This window comes from Electrophorus electricus, chromosome 11, assembly GCF_041902795.1.
Source record: "Electrophorus electricus isolate QZ-2024a chromosome 11, ASM4190279v1, whole genome shotgun sequence".
Taxonomy (NCBI): Eukaryota; Metazoa; Chordata; class Actinopteri; order Gymnotiformes; family Gymnotidae; genus Electrophorus; species Electrophorus electricus.
Window position 1 is genome coordinate 27,367,501 of NC_137507.1, and position 16,731 is coordinate 27,384,231.

General features: G+C 40.9%; 1 protein-coding gene across 1 annotated transcript in view; it reads right to left on the reverse strand.

Annotated features, from left to right (window-relative positions):
* Positions 1-16,059, reverse strand: part of scn12aa (sodium channel, voltage gated, type XII, alpha a) — a 30,488-nt gene extending 14,429 nt beyond the window's left edge. The window contains exons 1-15 of the mRNA XM_081723922.1: positions 15,763-16,059; positions 14,783-14,901; positions 12,446-12,535; positions 11,157-11,285; positions 10,109-10,200; positions 9,762-10,004; positions 9,482-9,545; positions 6,311-6,452; positions 5,739-5,936; positions 5,391-5,573; positions 4,304-4,816; positions 3,543-3,654; positions 3,104-3,342; positions 2,377-2,550; positions 948-1,304 (exon numbers count right to left, since the gene is read on the reverse strand). Coding sequence (XP_081580048.1) covers positions 948-1,304; positions 2,377-2,550; positions 3,104-3,342; positions 3,543-3,654; positions 4,304-4,816; positions 5,391-5,573; positions 5,739-5,936; positions 6,311-6,452; positions 9,482-9,545; positions 9,762-10,004; positions 10,109-10,200; positions 11,157-11,285; positions 12,446-12,535; positions 14,783-14,901; positions 15,763-16,059 — 2,952 coding nt within the window. The remainder of the gene's footprint in view (positions 1-947; positions 1,305-2,376; positions 2,551-3,103; positions 3,343-3,542; positions 3,655-4,303; positions 4,817-5,390; positions 5,574-5,738; positions 5,937-6,310; positions 6,453-9,481; positions 9,546-9,761; positions 10,005-10,108; positions 10,201-11,156; positions 11,286-12,445; positions 12,536-14,782; positions 14,902-15,762) is intronic.
* Between the last annotated feature and the right edge of the window lie 672 nt (positions 16,060-16,731).

The following is a 16,731-nucleotide window of genomic DNA, read 5'->3' on the forward strand; positions in this document are numbered from 1 at the left end:
CAATCAAACATTTATAGCCTTTTTAACTTATTTTAAGCAAAGGTGCCAATAATTATTTAGACCTTTATAGCAGAACAGAAACCTGTGGAATTGCCCCCCCCCAAAAGCCATAATCTGGTTATTTTAGGAATATATCTAATGGTATTTAAACAGCAATGAAAATGGTGTGAATATTCAAAGCGCAGTGTTTTTCTTTTCCAAACCTTGACACTTAGCCATTCGATTTGATTCACACAGTCATTTAGGCTGACATGTCTGAGTAGGCGCTGAGAGTCTAAGTGAGCTAAGTGCTCTTGACCTCAGTCGTCATACTGCAGTGACGTCCATGCTGCTGACAGCCACTCAAAGAAATGGGTTCTGTCCACATGAATGTACCTTATATTCCTTTACAGAGGACATCACCAGCGTTAACATGAAAAACATTATTGGTGGGTTTGCTTCCTTTAAGTGGCAGTAGATGGTGTTTAGTGGAGTGAATGTTTTTGCAAATCTATGCCAAAGCAGGTGCCACAAGTTGATTTTAGTGCACACTAAACAACCATTTTTTAAACATCTACTTTAACCATAACAGTTGTTTTTTCACTGGGAAACTGCAGACAATCTGGTGATAAGAAAACATTTTCTAATGTCTTCATTACCCCGACCAATCACAGCACAGCACGTAGTTGCTCAACCAGTAAACTAAATACAGAACAGTTGAGTACTTAGATACACTGTAATTGTACAATCAATTTCCACACCAATACAACTGTTCCAGGGTTAATACCAAATGTATTTTTTGCGTAGCAGCTATCAGTTCCAATAATACAAACAAAAGGCTAAAATCCATACTGAAGTGGCAAAATATCATTATCAGCCTATAGCTGACCAAAGAAAACTGACCCAAGGGGTAATGACATACATGTCACCTTGGCAACCTGCACATATTAAGCATGCTAAGGACTCACCACCAAGTTGCCTATCACCATGACCAGCATGAAGACCAGGATGCAGAGTGGCTGGCCAGCCACCTCCATGCAGTCCCACATGGTCTCGATCCACTCGCCGCACAGCACGCGGAACACGATCAGGAAGGAGTGGAAGAAGTCGGTCATGTGCCAGCGAGGCAGCTCGCAGTCCGCACTGATCTTGCACACGCAGTCCTGGTAGCTCTTCCCGAACAGCTGCATGCCCACCACGGCGAAGATGAAGACGATGATGGCCAGCACCAGCGTCAGGTTCCCCAGGGCGCCCACCGAGTTGCCAATGATCTTGATCAAGGTGTTGAGCGTGGGCCATGACTTAGCCAGCTTGAAGACGCGCAGCTGGAAACAGCACATGTGGCAACACCTTACTCTCGAGTAAACAGCACACGTGGCAACACCTTACTCTCGAGTAAACAGCACACGTGGCAACACCTTACTCTCGAGTAAACAGCACACGTGGCAACACCTTACTCTCAAGTAAACAGCACACGTGGCAATACCTTACTCTCAAGTAAACAGCACACGTGGCAACACCTTACTCTCCAGTAAATAGCACACGTGGCAAGACCTTACTCTCGAGTAAACAGCACACGTGGCAACACCTTACTCTCGAGTAAACAGCACACGTGGCAACACCTTACTCTCGAGTAAACAGCACACGTGGCAACACCTTACTCTCAAGCAGTTCACACTCAACTGGTGTGCTGCGGTTCACTGTCAATATTATCTGTTATCTATTATTCTATTCTTATGTTTTATTATCAATATTTTCTATTCATTAATATAAAATTAATTAATAATTAAATTAATTCTATTATTATTTTTTAAGGACTTTTATCTTCAAAAAATGAAGCTCTGTGAATTATTGGAATATACCAATTATATATACTGACTTTTGAGAAAGTTTTTTGTTGTTTTTGACTTTTGCCTACATAGCATTATAATAATTATTAAACCAGGTCATCTGACTGGCACTCACAGTAACTCACAAGATACATTTAGTGTTTCTGTTAAGACACATTAGCAAAATGTTATAGGAATGACCTCAAGCACGAAACTTTTAAGCATTAAAGTAAACCAGTCACGTATTCTCATTATTCTAAAGCACTTTGTGCAGATTCTTTGTACAGAAGAAAACCTGACTTTGGTTCTGCCACCTACACAGCATATGTATAGTCCTATACTGTTCTGTATTTTAATTTGCTGGTGATTAGCCAACCTGCTTTAATCTGCATGGCTTTATTGTTTCTTCGTCCCAATTTCTGTAAATTACTGCTTTTGATGAATGATCACTAGATGCAAATTTTAACAGCTTTTAACTTTTTGGGATTTTGCCAACAGTTTTTGTTGCAGTGCCTTCTCATTGAGACCGGTAACACTTATTATTTTGAGTGCTGTCATGCGATCTTACCAATCTGAATGAGCGGAGCACAGACAACCCCTCCACACTAGATAAGCCAAGCTCCATTAGACTTAAGCAAACGATAATGCCATCAAAGATATTCCAGCCCTGCTGGAAGTAGTAGTACGGATCTAGAGCAACAATCTTCAGCACCATCTCAGCTGTGAAGATGCCCGTGAACACCTTAAGAGGAACAATAAGTTGGAGAACAATCACTGAGACACAGTCACTGAAGAACATGAATTGTGGAAGGTCTTAATTTACAATAAAAGATGGCACAAGTTGAATACTTAGTAAAGTGCTGTTTGCTCAAGATGGATGGAGAAGGGTGTGTATTTGTGCAGATTTTACACAGTTTAGTTAAACAGCTCATTGTCTGGCAGACAGTGATATTTGCTCAGTTAATCTAAATGATGTTTCAGTGAAAGTTCTAAGCTGATCTTTAGAGGTTGCCAGTAATACGCTCTTATAAGCTCTACACACATTATTAACACATACCCTTTAGAATCAATACAATTCCATAATGCAAATCACCTCATCCTCCTACAGAGGATGCTTTGGGAATAAATATACCTTGTGTGCCCAGTAGCAGACCTTATGGTGTAAGTGCCATGATTTATTTATTGAAATGACACAGCATGCACAATTACTTAATGTGGATGTTGTAATTAGACACAACTATGCAACACTTCCTAAGGGCCTTTCCAGAGGTCTGTATTGGGGGTCACATTCTCACCAGATTCCCTATGCTCAGCATGCCGTTGAAGTCGTCTGTCATGGGGTAGTGCTCCAAGGCCATGAAGAGCGTGTTGAGCACGATGCAGGTGGTGATGGCTAGGTCCAGGAATGGGTCCATGACCACGAGCTTCACGCCTGCTCTCAGCTTCAGCCAGGACGGAGAGCACGTCCAGATCAGGGACTTCTTAGCGAAGCCATACCAGCACGGAGGGCACTTCTGATGGGCCTCTTCCAGCTCTGTGATGAAGGTATGAACGAATGCTGGTCATTGTGATTTTGTTGACCGTGAGACTTATGGGAGTTCCCTGTGCACTTTATATCATGGCATGATAGAATACTTTGAATGCTGCCTTAAGCACTATGGCTTTTTTGAGAAACAGGGACCTGGACAGTAACTACTGAGGTGTTTTTGCAAAAATTCGGGCATCATCGCTCACCCTCCATGACGTCACCGATGAAGCTGATGGAGCTGAGGCCTCGCTTCCTACAAGGGGGCAGGGCTTCGATCTGCACCTCCTGTGAAGGTCTGGAGGCTTCAGAAGCACAAACCTAAACACAGCAGCTCTTGTTAGCTACCGCAAATGGTCTACATGGTACATTCAATGCACAGTAAAACGCGTGTAAGACGTACTGACACAGCACATTTCATGATATGTACTGTATGTATATGCATCTGTCTTTCATGCTATTTCTGCGTCAACAAAAACAGCTCAAACATAGGGCATGTTTCTGTTTAATATAGTCCTTAAGTTTCAACTTGTGCATCTCATTTACTAGTACAATTAGTGATCATTGATTTCTGAGTTTGTGGTTTTCCTAAGCCTGTCTAATTTTCTATGACTCCTCTATTAATACTATCGACTGCTGCTGCCAGTACTGATTTCCAACATTATAGATCTGCTAATAAAATGACTTCACCTAATAATTCAACTAACAAAGCTTTGGTTCCCTGGGACTCGGCGCTGGACTACTAGAAAAATGGCTTCTTTTTTTTTTTTCTTTTTTTTTTTACAATATTGCAGCCTGAAAATAGGTTATATTTGCTTGTACTGTTTTATTATGCTTCTGATATTCCTGAAAAGTACCTTTGAAAGTTAAGTATACCTGAACATCCATTTAATAAAATTTGTCTGCTAAAACTGGCAACTGTTAACACTGCTACACATATCATAATCGAGGACCTTCTGCTTCCGATTACCCCACTGACTGCGTTTTTTCCCTTCACGCTGCAGGGGCCAAGGGGCGTTGGCATGGAGACGCAAGTGCTCACGGTGCACCCGGGCAGAGCGAGGACGTGGGAGCAGTGACTGCACACGCTGCCCTTGCGGCACTTCCGCCCCACCGTCTGCGGCGAGTCCGCACAGCTTCTCCCGTTGCCATGGACGCCAGGCTCGTCTTCCGCTAGGCCAGCCTCGGAGCCGTCACGCTGGTGGAAGGTGGAGACGCTGGCGCTGCTGCCCCGCCGTGTGCTCAGGGGGTGGGAGGAGAAGGTGGCCAGGAAAGGGTGTACAGGCTGGATGGCAAGAGAGAGGGAGTGAGAGAGCAAAGGAACGAAGAACAGGAGTGGCACAGATGATGAAGGAAAAGAACAGAGACAGGAAGGAAGTGTGCAAAAAAAGGTATGTGGCATTGTGAGTTTTGTGTATTTAAAAGACAAAATGGCTACTGTAGTTTGGGCCAGTGGGTTTGAGAAGCATAAATTGCGCCAAGCCTATTTACTGTGCCATGCCTGTTTATTGATGTGTATGAATTTCTGTGTATCTTATTGGCATAATTATGTATCACAGGCACCACATGCACTGTGTTTCCACCTTTTTATATAGTGGAAGATGCCAGTATAATAACATCTGACTCCATAAATGAATACATTTATTTAAAAATAAATAAATAAAAGAAAAAAAACCCCACAAAGTCACTCATAGTATGCAGACATTGTAGCTATGCTCCCTCTAAGACCTCTATGTAAGGGCACTATTGTAATTACTGTAATTGTCTTAGTAATTGTTATTGCCTGAGTAACTATAACTGTAATTTCCTGAGCAATTGCCCAAATAACTGCTATTACCCATAGTAATTGTAGTTGTCTACTTTTTACCTGTTCCTCTTACGGTATTTAATTACTGTAAAATATAGAATTAATAGGGTGGCTGTCAGATTGTGCATAGTAATAAATGGTCTATAGTCTGTAACTACAAATTTAAAAAGTACAAAAATGCACCTATAATATAACTGTACCAAATAAAGTGGCCTGTAAGTGACCTGTGTAAGGTTTTTAAGGTTGTTACCTTCTCATCAAACAGTTCAAACTTTGGTGATCTGAGCTCCATGTCCTCTTCTGTCTCTTCTGACATGGTTCTGTAGGATCTGGACCTGGGACTGCACTCTCTGGAGTCTTTACCACTGATCACAGGCAGAGCCAATTCCTGCAATCGAGCCAGCTCTGCCTCCCTGTTTCGCTTCACCAACGCCTAGTGATAGGGGTTCAAAACATTGTGTCAGCTGGGACGTTCTTTAAATACCATGGTTTTGATTCAGTAATCAGACTGAGCTTAATTCTGTAATCAGTCTTTTCATATATTTATTGTTTTGTTTAATAGTTGGATAACGGAATCGAACACAATTGTGAGTAGTACCCTTTGCTCTCTGCGCAGCTGTTCCATTGCCAGGTGGAATTCCTTCTCTTTCAGCCAGGCCTCAGCGATGGTGGCCTGATTCTGCTCCTCGTAGGCCATGGCTACCACAGCAAGAATCAGGTTCACCAGGTAGAAGGAGCCCAGGAAGATCACCAGCACGAAGAAGACCATGTAGGTCTTACCGGCTGAGCGCAGCGTCTGCCAGGAGGGAGAGTTTCACCTGACAATATTTTTACCAGCTGTGCAACTGTCAGAGCTCTTTTCTAGTCTAGATTTCTAGAGCTCATTATTTATGACAATTGCAGGAAATGTTAAAATTCCTAATTTTCCCCATTCTTTGTGCATCTTTGGGGATAACATAATTCTGAGCTCCCCCTGTTGACGGCTGATACACAGTTGTCTGTCCTGGGTCCTTACTGAGCTGAAAAAACATACCTAGTTGTCTATGCGTGTCAAGGACTTTGCCGAATCATAGTTGACAGACCACTAGTGTAGTGTACTAAACAGGTTTTAGATCTTCACTTGCTCAGAAATGCAATAGTGCATGCAGTTTGGGATTAGTGACAGGCCACCTGGTGGTAGAGGTTCTCCCAGTAGTCTTGGGTCATGAGCCTGAAGAGTGCCAGGAAGGCCCAGCCGAATGTATCGAAACTTGTGTAGCCATAGTTCGGGTTCTTGCCTGTCTTCAAACAGTCAAACCCATCAGGACACTTTCTGCAAGAGGCAATAAATAGTTGCACACTCCAGCAATGAGGGCTTGCTCAAATACTTAGAACAAAGATAATAGAAATGATGCTTTCTGTACAAGAAACAGATCATTAATGAAAGAATACCTTTGTGATAATGTTGCTTTATTGCATAGAAGTGTATATTGTTTCACAGCATAAAAAGAAACATTGAGTTTGAATTTAATAGGGAAAACCTCACACTTGACCCCACATGACATCTACAACTGCATGCACACAGAGGATTAGGAAGTGACAGATGGGTTTTGAGTTGTTTGAAAAATGTTTTCCCCAAGCCAGTGACCTCAGTCTAGCACATCTCTTCGTTAGCGTGGTAGCATTAGGTTTGAGTGACAGGCAGTGTGGAGGACAGAGCTGTGTCAATCAGAGAGGATCATTTAGTGCTGGAACTATCAACAGCTGGGAAGACTGCAGTCCCACTATTAGGGCATCTGTGAATCTCTCACAGCGATAGAGTGGAGACGTAAAGGATAGTAGAGAGATGTAATGGGCAACAGAGAGAGAGAGAGAGAGACATGGAGGGAAAGCAGTTTATGCAAAAATCTAGCAAAACAGTGCTGCCATAATTGTTTTGGTCTGGCCAAAATATTTGAAATGCAAACAAACAAACAAAAAAAGAACATTAGTTTGCATAGCACAGATGTTCACCAATATCAGTTAGGTACTCATAGAAAGGTAATGCACAGTCTGGGATCCAGGTGCAGAGAAGCACTCGCACTGTTACAAAAATGTACTGTACGAATTAAGGAAATGGCAGGAGCCAGGTAAGGGAGAGAGTGTAGAGGTGAAGAGAGCAGGTCTGAACTCCCCGCATTAACACAGGGCTGATGTGTACAGGGTTGCTATGAGGACAGAGGTACTCAGGGTCTCTATAGTAACAGAGGCAGTTGCTGCCGGAGATTGTGGTAAGAGTGTCTCTTGGGTTCAGTGGTTTGTGTATATTTGTGTGTGGGTGTGTGAGAGACTGCTCTGTCAAAGTCATTCCTGCAATCCTTTAAGCTCTGTGATTGCACTGGGTAATTTGATGTGATGTAATTGCCCACTTTTGACTTGAAGTCTTGTTGATTCTCATACAATGACTTATGAGAGCAGATAACCATGTGTCAGTGTTCATGCTTCAAACTTGGTCAATAACATGTTATTCTAAAATGGAAATCACTATATATTAACACAGTGAATAATATGCATAATATGTGTTTACATTAAACATTGTTTAAATTGCAATATGTATTCATTACATTGCAATAAACCAGATGATGTAATACATACTGCATTGCATCGTACTGTTACATCATCCTTTAGATGCCATTTAGATGACAATTAAAGACTTATGATGCCACTCACTGTGCTGACAGTTACAAAACATTTCCATTGCCTGAAAAAATCTCAAACTTTTAAATAAAAAATTAAGAAGCTATTAAAAAGGAAGCATGTGTGTAAGTCTTGCATATCAACCATTAAGAAACTTAATAGGGATCAGAGGATCTTCCCTGCCCTTCCGCGGAGGGCAGTTGGGCAGTTTTCACACTGCCAGTATTAACGCTGACCAGCGCTGCCAATCTGGAATAGAGTAGCACAAGCATGTACAAGCAGAGTTGACACCAACAGCTCTGCTTAGCAAAAGGACAGTTTTATAATAAATGTTTTCATTTCTACACTGTTCTGTAAGTTGAAAACATTCTTCTGTTATGCAGAAAAATCAAACATCAGCTGATTTTGTTCCTTTACCGCCATCATCAATTCATGGCATATCCTGCATATTTTCCCATTCAGAAATTAAGCCTTTATAATTTTGGATAGTGAACTGAAAGAGATTAATTACTGTCCATTGCTGAGTACACAGTATTATTATGTCAGTATTAATTTGCCAAGCAAAAGCAAACATAACTCAGCATGAACAGACAGAAGAGAAGAATATTGTTGCTGGCTGATCATGAATCTTACTCCACTCTAGAAAACTGCCTTAGGCTTTTCATTTAAATACACACACAGTATTTAAATCCTAATTTGTTTAGCATCAATTCATGTTTAAATTCCCAACATTGCATCTTTCAATATCATACCCACATCTGCTTCCAGGGCTTTTTCAAACATCGCTCAGATTTGTAATACTTAACATTCTAACTGACCCAAAACTGCTGAGGATTTAAAATGAAAACAGATGGGTATAGGTAAAACAACCTCTTGCACTAGCCCTGGCAACAGGAACATTGTCCTATGGCTTTTGTTTCCAAGGCGCTCGGATTTGTGAGATTACATAATCGGCAGCACATGTACAGTCGGGCGCATTGAAAGGAGACATGGAACCACAGTATCATTGGACTCAAACCCTATGAAATATGGAATTAAATATAAAATGCTTCGGCCGCACAGAATAAAGTAGTTATCTTATGGGTTGTTATCATGAATTAACCCTAGACTCAAAATGATGGCATTTGGGAAAATAACCCTGAAAGTTATCGGTTTGATTAAAGTAATGGTAAACAGCCACTAGTGACTGGAGGATTGCTGTTGTGAATCCCAACTGGCTGACGGAGGAAACCGGCTTTGTGCGAGAAGGTGTCGTCTTCTAGTATCTCCACCAAAAAGAGATGTTTGTTTTTCTCTGCTCCCCACTGCTCCACCCCACCCCACAGGTTCTTAATGGTTCCAGCCTGGAGATAAAACTCAACAGGGTGTTTTGGGATATGTGTAATCTGATTTTAAACAAAAACCAATATGTTTAATTTAGTGTTAGACTTTGATTAAACAGATAATCAGAAAGAAGAAGGCTAACAGTGTTTAGTGGTACCAGGCTTTACTAGAGACAATCTGGGATAAATTCTTAGCTGTTTCTCACAGGTTTCCAAAAACACACTAAAATGTGATCTCTGCTGCTTAGTTTTCGACATCCTTTTACATTCTTTGTTTTGGAACAATAGGCAGGCATGCACACACAGTGCCTAAAACCAAACACAAATAGTCTGGTAGCTTTGAGGAACAGGAGCTCCAACGTACCCAGCATCACTGCTGTATCCGCAAATTAAGGCATCCTTGGCACCTTTGATTATGTAGAAGTTCTCTGAGGAGAAACGGGAAAGTGCAGATATCACCGTCATGTTCTGTGGCACGACCTTCAACAAGCTCCCCCACAAGCGGCGTACTAACATTTTTGTTATCTTAAGACACTTTTTGTCCCTTTTTCTTAGCACTTTGTTAAGCCTGAATATGTGAATGTCAAAACAGAAACAAAGCCTTCTGTTTGGGTCTTTTGGAGCTGTTTGCAAAGATGCCGTACCTTCACTGGTAACAAATTCCTTCATGGAGTGCCAGGTCTTGTTGTTGCATGCAAAGCTCCCATTCCCCGGGTGGGTGGAGTTCACGCAGTGGGCGGAGCTGCGGACGCACTTCTGCCGCAGGGTGCCCATGAAGAGCTGGAGCCCGATCAGAGCAAAGACGCTGAGGCAGAAAACGGTGAGGATCATCACGTCTGCCAGCTTCTTTACAGACTGAATGAGAGCTCCCACAATGGTCTTCAACCCTACGGAATGGACATGAAAACTCAGCACAGTCATGGAGCCATCATCTGTGGATTAGAGAGGCTTAACAGGACCTTGAGCCATGTGTCTTGTGCCTTGCTCTTACCTGGGATCACAGATATGGTTTTTAGGGCTCGCAGGACTCTGAAAGTGCGTAAAGCTGAGACATTGCCAAGATCCACAAACTCTGTCACATATCTATATGGGCCAAAAGTAGAAAACACTTCAGAGCAAACTGCCCCTTTTTAGGAAAAAAAAACATGATATACTATGAAGAACAACAAAATAATTAAATGGCAGAGCCTGGAGAGAATGTACCATCACACCGTTTCAAGTGACTCAGAGCACTTTATGTGAATAAATTTACCCTCACACTTTCTCTCTGGGTTTTTCTGATAGCTAATCCACACTCTGTCGGGTTGTAGTGCTGATTATACAGGTCACTGGACATTCCTTTGACATTCTCTCCCTCTTCCTCAAGCACTCTCTTCTTCTCAAGCCATTTCTTTTCCTTTCACTCTGATTTTGTCACTCTCACACATTTTTTTCTGCCTACAATGCTCTCTGTCTCTATCTGTCAATCATACAATCACACCCTCTCTCACTCCACTGTCTGGTGCCGTTCCTCTCATCACTCCCTCTTTTCATCTGAGCCTCAACCTCTTCAAGGGCCTTTTTCTATCCAAATGTAATGCAGATACCTCTTTGCCACATGTCGAAAAACAGATGCTTGGACCCAGACACTTCCTTTGTCAGCAGGTCACGTTTTCAGCACCGCGAACAGCGAAATGATTCATACAACTTTCGTGAAATGACACCACACTGTATTATTCCCAGCTTTTCACAAGCAATTCAGAAGGCAAGTTATTCGGTATGTAGTCAATGTGTGGTTTTATCTGTGTGCTAAGAACACAGTAAAATCCGCAGTGTAAAATGAACCCCCTATAGAGTTAATTCAGAGTGAAACTTAACGATTGTGGGAGATGCTATTTCAGCTGCTGTCGTTCTCTCCCTTTTAAGGTAACAAATGTGCCTGTGCCTTATTGAAATGAGGCTATTTTGAATAAGATATCCAACGACAGAGATGTAAAAATGTATGATGATGTAAAAATGTCAGCAAGTCACTTGCAGTAGGAGACATAAGACCTACTTACGCCATAATGATGACACTGAAGTCCAGCCAGTTCCACGGATCTCTGAGGAAAGTGAAGGGCCCAGCACAGAAACCTCTCGCCAAGATCTTAATGAGTGACTCAAATGTATAAATGCCAGTGAAGGTGTATCTGAACAAGCAAAAACAAGACAACACGGAGCAAAAAGTAACATCTATACCAGCACTTTGTAAAATGAGGAAATATGGCATAGCAAATGTAAAAACTGAAAGTTAATGCACCACACTGAAATGGAATATTATACTCAGACTCAGGGTGAACATCCTTTAAAGTGGATAAAATCTTTCAACCCAGGTAACTGTTCAGAGTGCAGTTTTTCTTGTTATAAATAGGAAACTTTGTTAAGCATGCAGAAAACACCTCTCTGTAACTGGTCACTTGGAACGTGAAAGGTGGGAGGATGGTCAGGTGCTAGCCAATCAGCATGCCACATGCTCAGTTGCATTCTCTTCCAAATCAGCTCCATGCACACATTCAGTAAACATCAATTCATGTTGCGCTTTGAAGCAAGATATGATATCCATAGGTGTAAGCAGAGGGCAGAGTTAATCTGCCAAAAATTTCAGTATGCCTAATTTAGCCTGAATTACATGGAATCTGGTTCCCATTTCAGTGAGTCTGAGGGCAGGTTGAATTATCCCCCACTTAGGAAACATAGGGGACAACCCAGGAATAAACTTATTAAATACATTTATTAACTTAATATTATTTATGCACAATATATCTATTTTATACATGTGACTATATCCCTTAATAGATTGTCAGATAGTGGCCAGGCAGAAGTATCATTCAAGAGGGCATTCCATTGCAGTGGACCATGCGGTGATACAGTTTGTGTAATTCCAATTTCTTACCGAGACCTTTACTAAACACCGGACAGGACCATCCTAGCAGGGACCACAATGATGAAAACTCACTTTTACAAATCGAAGGACATCTTCATCAGAATATACACTGCAATACTGCAGTCTCTGTTTACGGTCTCTGGATGAATGATATGTCCAGATTTAACCAAATTTCTTCTTTTATTAGTTGCACTGGGCCTATTAGTGGCATTCTTTAAAATGGCATTGATGTTGATGTTTAGAAATGACATTCCCAATAGCTAATTTCTTTAAAAATGAAATGCAGTTACACATAAATAGACTTTCAGTGACAATGCGAGATAAACGTATAGAAATCAACATGTCAGACAACCTATTGTATGTGGCACAGCTATGAGTAATCTCTATTATAAAAGAGCTATAATAAAGAATAAGAGCAATACTCACTCCAGGTACTTGGTCCACTGTGCCGGGTCTGACATTGCCATGAAGAAGCAGTTAGTCAAAATTGTGCACATTATGAACAAGCTAAACAATGTAGTGCAGATTTAAGGAAACTCACAAAAGTTTCACAAAGAGATTACTTTTAAGCATGATTAGGGGCAAGACATACAGCCTTTTCTCTAGACATGGAAAACTCTGAAAAATCTCAGAAACTCTACCAGGTTCTGTATCATTATTCTTTCAGTTGAGACATGCTATGTTCATCAGCAGCAGGTAGTGGTGTACTTTTACATGATGTTTTCTTATTCTTTTCTGGGGAAAACCTGAAAGAATCGGACTTTATATAGGCAGGGGACACTTTAGCCATTTTATCACTGCAAATTCTAACAGCAATGAATTGGGTTGGACTCGAGAGGGATTTCTCAGAAAACAGCAAACAGTGTGAGACAACTCTCACTCTGTTCCATCCTCCTCTTGTCTGAAAGATGTTTTCCAAAAATGCAAAGCCATCCAGCTTCCACCTGCATAACGAGCTAAGAAGAGCTTATTCCCACTCCAGAGTGGGGAGGATAACAGACCTTCCTGGGACAGGGAGTACACTCACAGCAAAATGGAATGACTAACACACGGAGATTAAAGTGTTCTTAACCAGCAAGAAAACATTTTCAGCTTCACCGTGCTGTTTTGGAGTGAGTTATTTTCAACTAATGAACCTGGAATTAAAGTGTAATTTTCTCCAAAACTCAAATAGGCCTAAATAGTGCAAAATAGCTGTATTTTGATATTTTAGACCATAATTCAATATCCTCCATAGGCTTACAACAAAATGAAAGTTAATTTAGTTTCATCAGCTGTTTCTCTACAAGCAGCCAAAAAAAATGCTAGATTGTAGATATTGCTTTATGTAGGCCACATGCTCCTGTTATGCCTTCTGCTGAGGGAACTATAGCGCATTAGTGAGGGATGCCGTTCATTTACTTGTCAGGGCCACAGCCGACGTTTTAAACGCGCACGTGAAGGACCAGTGATGTGCTGCATCCCGGCTCCATTTCACTCTGACTAAGGTGACTAAGCAGCTGTCACAAGATGCCAAATCTCCTTGTTCTTATTCCATTTAGCAGATTAGAAAGAAGGATATCAGAGGATTTGGGTTACAGTTACAGAGAGAAGTACTACCTAGCTGTTTTAAAAACTGGACTGAAAAAAAAAATCCAATAAAATAATTTGGGGAAAATGTTCTAGTGAATGGCTTAGTGAATGGAACAATGGATAATAGTAACAGCTTGCAACACTGATTCAGTCATTGAACAGTAGGCTTATTAATCAGAAACTTCATTTATGCTATTGATAAAGATGCTTTTTGTACAAGAGTCATTTCTGGTTTAAATAAAGTCCTGAGAGACATTAAAAAGCATGTTTTGATTTAGAAACTTTTTCAATGCTACGTGGAATTCCTGGCATAAAAAAAAAGACTAAGACACGATGGCGTCAGCAGGCTGTTGCAGTTGGCTTAGAAGTTACCATGTGCCTTAGAGGTCTGTGCCTTTGGACTGATTTTTATCAGACCAGATCCAGCAGGCTGGCCTTGAAGAGGCATTTTCTCTCACTGTCTGACTCACTGTCTGAGTTCTATGCTAGCAAGCAGTGAGCACCATCAGGGACATTTGGTGATGCGTGTGCTGTGTTTGTTCCCCATCTAGCCCACCTCTGCTTCTTTTAGCTGAGTTGAATCGTTTCATGGGGGTGCGTGCCCTTGCTTAAAATACCATTGTAATAACTTTCTCATGTTAAACAGCAACAATACTTGACTGTGCAGTATCACCATAGGTTGACCATGACAGCAGGCATGTATATTAGCTATTTGCTTAATGTGAAGGATCAAGTACATTTACCAAATCTACCATGTGGACACTGCAGTGAAGTGCGTGGGGGAAAGCTATGTAATAATTATCTTACGTTTTTTAAGGTTAACATTAAAGTCTTTTTATATGAATGACTGTTCGCCATTGCTGAAATGCACATAAAAACTATAATGTTTATTTATTGTTAGCTATAGCTAACTTTGTGTAAACAAAGCACAAAGTAGTCTAATATTTTAGCACTCTGTGCAGTAGATTAGCATATACCAAACAGCAGGCCTCTACGAACTCAAGCATTTTTACAGTAGTAAGAGACCATCCTAAAATGTTTCCCTCAAAAAAAGTTCCTAGCATTTTGCAAATTTAAGTATATTCCTGCATTACTTTACCCATAAGCAGTTACAGATTAAATAAACATAAAAATATGTATAAAAATACGTAGACACACAAGGGGGTAGCTTAAATAGCAGAAGAAGGATATGAGTGAACTAGAATTCGTATAGCGAGTCTTCTGACGACGTGAAAAGGGCTGAACACGTAGAGCGCTGAGACAGCACTGAAGCGGAAGATGGCTTTTCTCTTGTTCAGCACGATAAAGGTCTGCAGAGAAGAAAGACAAAAAGTCACATCCTTTATTCTTTGGGAAGCTGAATAAAACAGCAATAATAATAATAATAATAATAATAATAATAATAGCAACATTTGCTGGACCTGTTTTGGACTTTTGGATCATTTCCTGTTTTGGGCTCATATCTGCCTGATCTATCTCTCTGTTTAGACATTGGGAAATGCAAATTTGCAATGCAAGGACAGCCTGGACCAAACTAGAGCCTGTTTAAAGGTGAGGTCATACATGCGTTAGACCAGAGTGCAGGTCTACAGAGCTTTTCCTTTAGAAAACAAACCATCAAACTGGCAGTGTTTGGAATGCTCCCAGCCAAATATGTCCCCATCCCCAAGCCTGAAATTGTTTATCAAACTGGTAATAAACATTAGTCATATCTGTGGAATATGTGTTTCTTACTGTTATCCTATAACAATTTAAATAGCAATTTCATTCTTGATTTAATTTAAATTCATTAGAGATTTTTTAAATTATTTTTCATGAATTATTGGACACAGTGTTTCACCTCAATCCCTGGATTGTTAATGAAAATAATGAATGAATGTCAAATTAAGATTAGTCATGCAGTGTTGGATGATTATTTTAGCACTGCCTTTTAAATTCATGGAAATAGCAACAACATAGCTGTGTCTACACCACAATATAAAAACCTTAAAAATGCTTCCAACTAAAATGGTTGACACGTGCATAAAATGGCTTCCACAGATATTGCACCTTTAAAATCATTAGAAGCTTTCTCCAACTGCAGCTCTAATGCAAATAGAGGCACGGCTGTAATCATTTCTAATTGGCCCATTCATGAACATTCAAGGTGGCATTAACCAATCCCAGCCCACCCTTTGAGTGTTGAAGTAAAATGGGTCGATATCCTCCAGTGGGACCCCGACCAGTCCAGCAGGGATGTTGCCGTAGATACGTGGAAGGATCTTGCCTGCCTCCAGGTCTGCCTGAGGCTGGGACTGATCCACCTTCCCCAGGGCTTGGGGGGAGTCCACCACCTTCTCCGGGTTGTGGGGAGAGCCCATTGCTTTCTTGACCCCCTGCTCTGCAATCCTCCGCTCAATGGCAGCCAGGGACTCGCGAGTGAACCGCTGCAAGCCGTCTGGACCCACTGATAGCAACGTGGTCGCCATCTTTTCATCCTGATCGTCCTGTAGAATTTAGCCACAGCTGACAGACAGAACCCAAGTCAGGAAAGAGAAAGAGAAATTCCACTTAAAGGCTCACTTGAGAGAAGGCAAGTTCAATCAGTTTATTTTTAAACTTCTGAACTGGGGAGCACAGTAATTTGGCAAGATTCCACTGAAATTGTGGATCAACAATGTTTATTGGCACTTTACTACAGTGTTACAGTGTAACTTCATTATTAACCACTGTGTAAGTAGTAGTTGATTAATCATGCTGTTTAGGAAGAAAACTAACATGCTGAATTCCTTGATGAATTCATATCTGGATGCATATCACAAGACACAAGGCATAAGACATAACCAGTTATGTCTGAGAATAAACCCTGATTTAAAAAATTATAAATGAAGTTACATTCCAGGAACATGTTTTCTTGCCATGCATCGCTAATGTAATCATCTATATAATATAGTTTGCTGCTTTGACAATCGCTGTTGTAAAAAGTGCTGTATAAATAAGTTTAACTTTGACCTCAATGAACTTTGGCTATGAACTTACCATGCGAGTGTGACAGCTGAGGAGTGAGGTGCTCTTATCTGCTTTTATGGTCATTGTTGTTTTATTTACACTCGCTTGTTTTATTATTTTGTTATTATATCGTCCGGTGTATTGAATCTTTT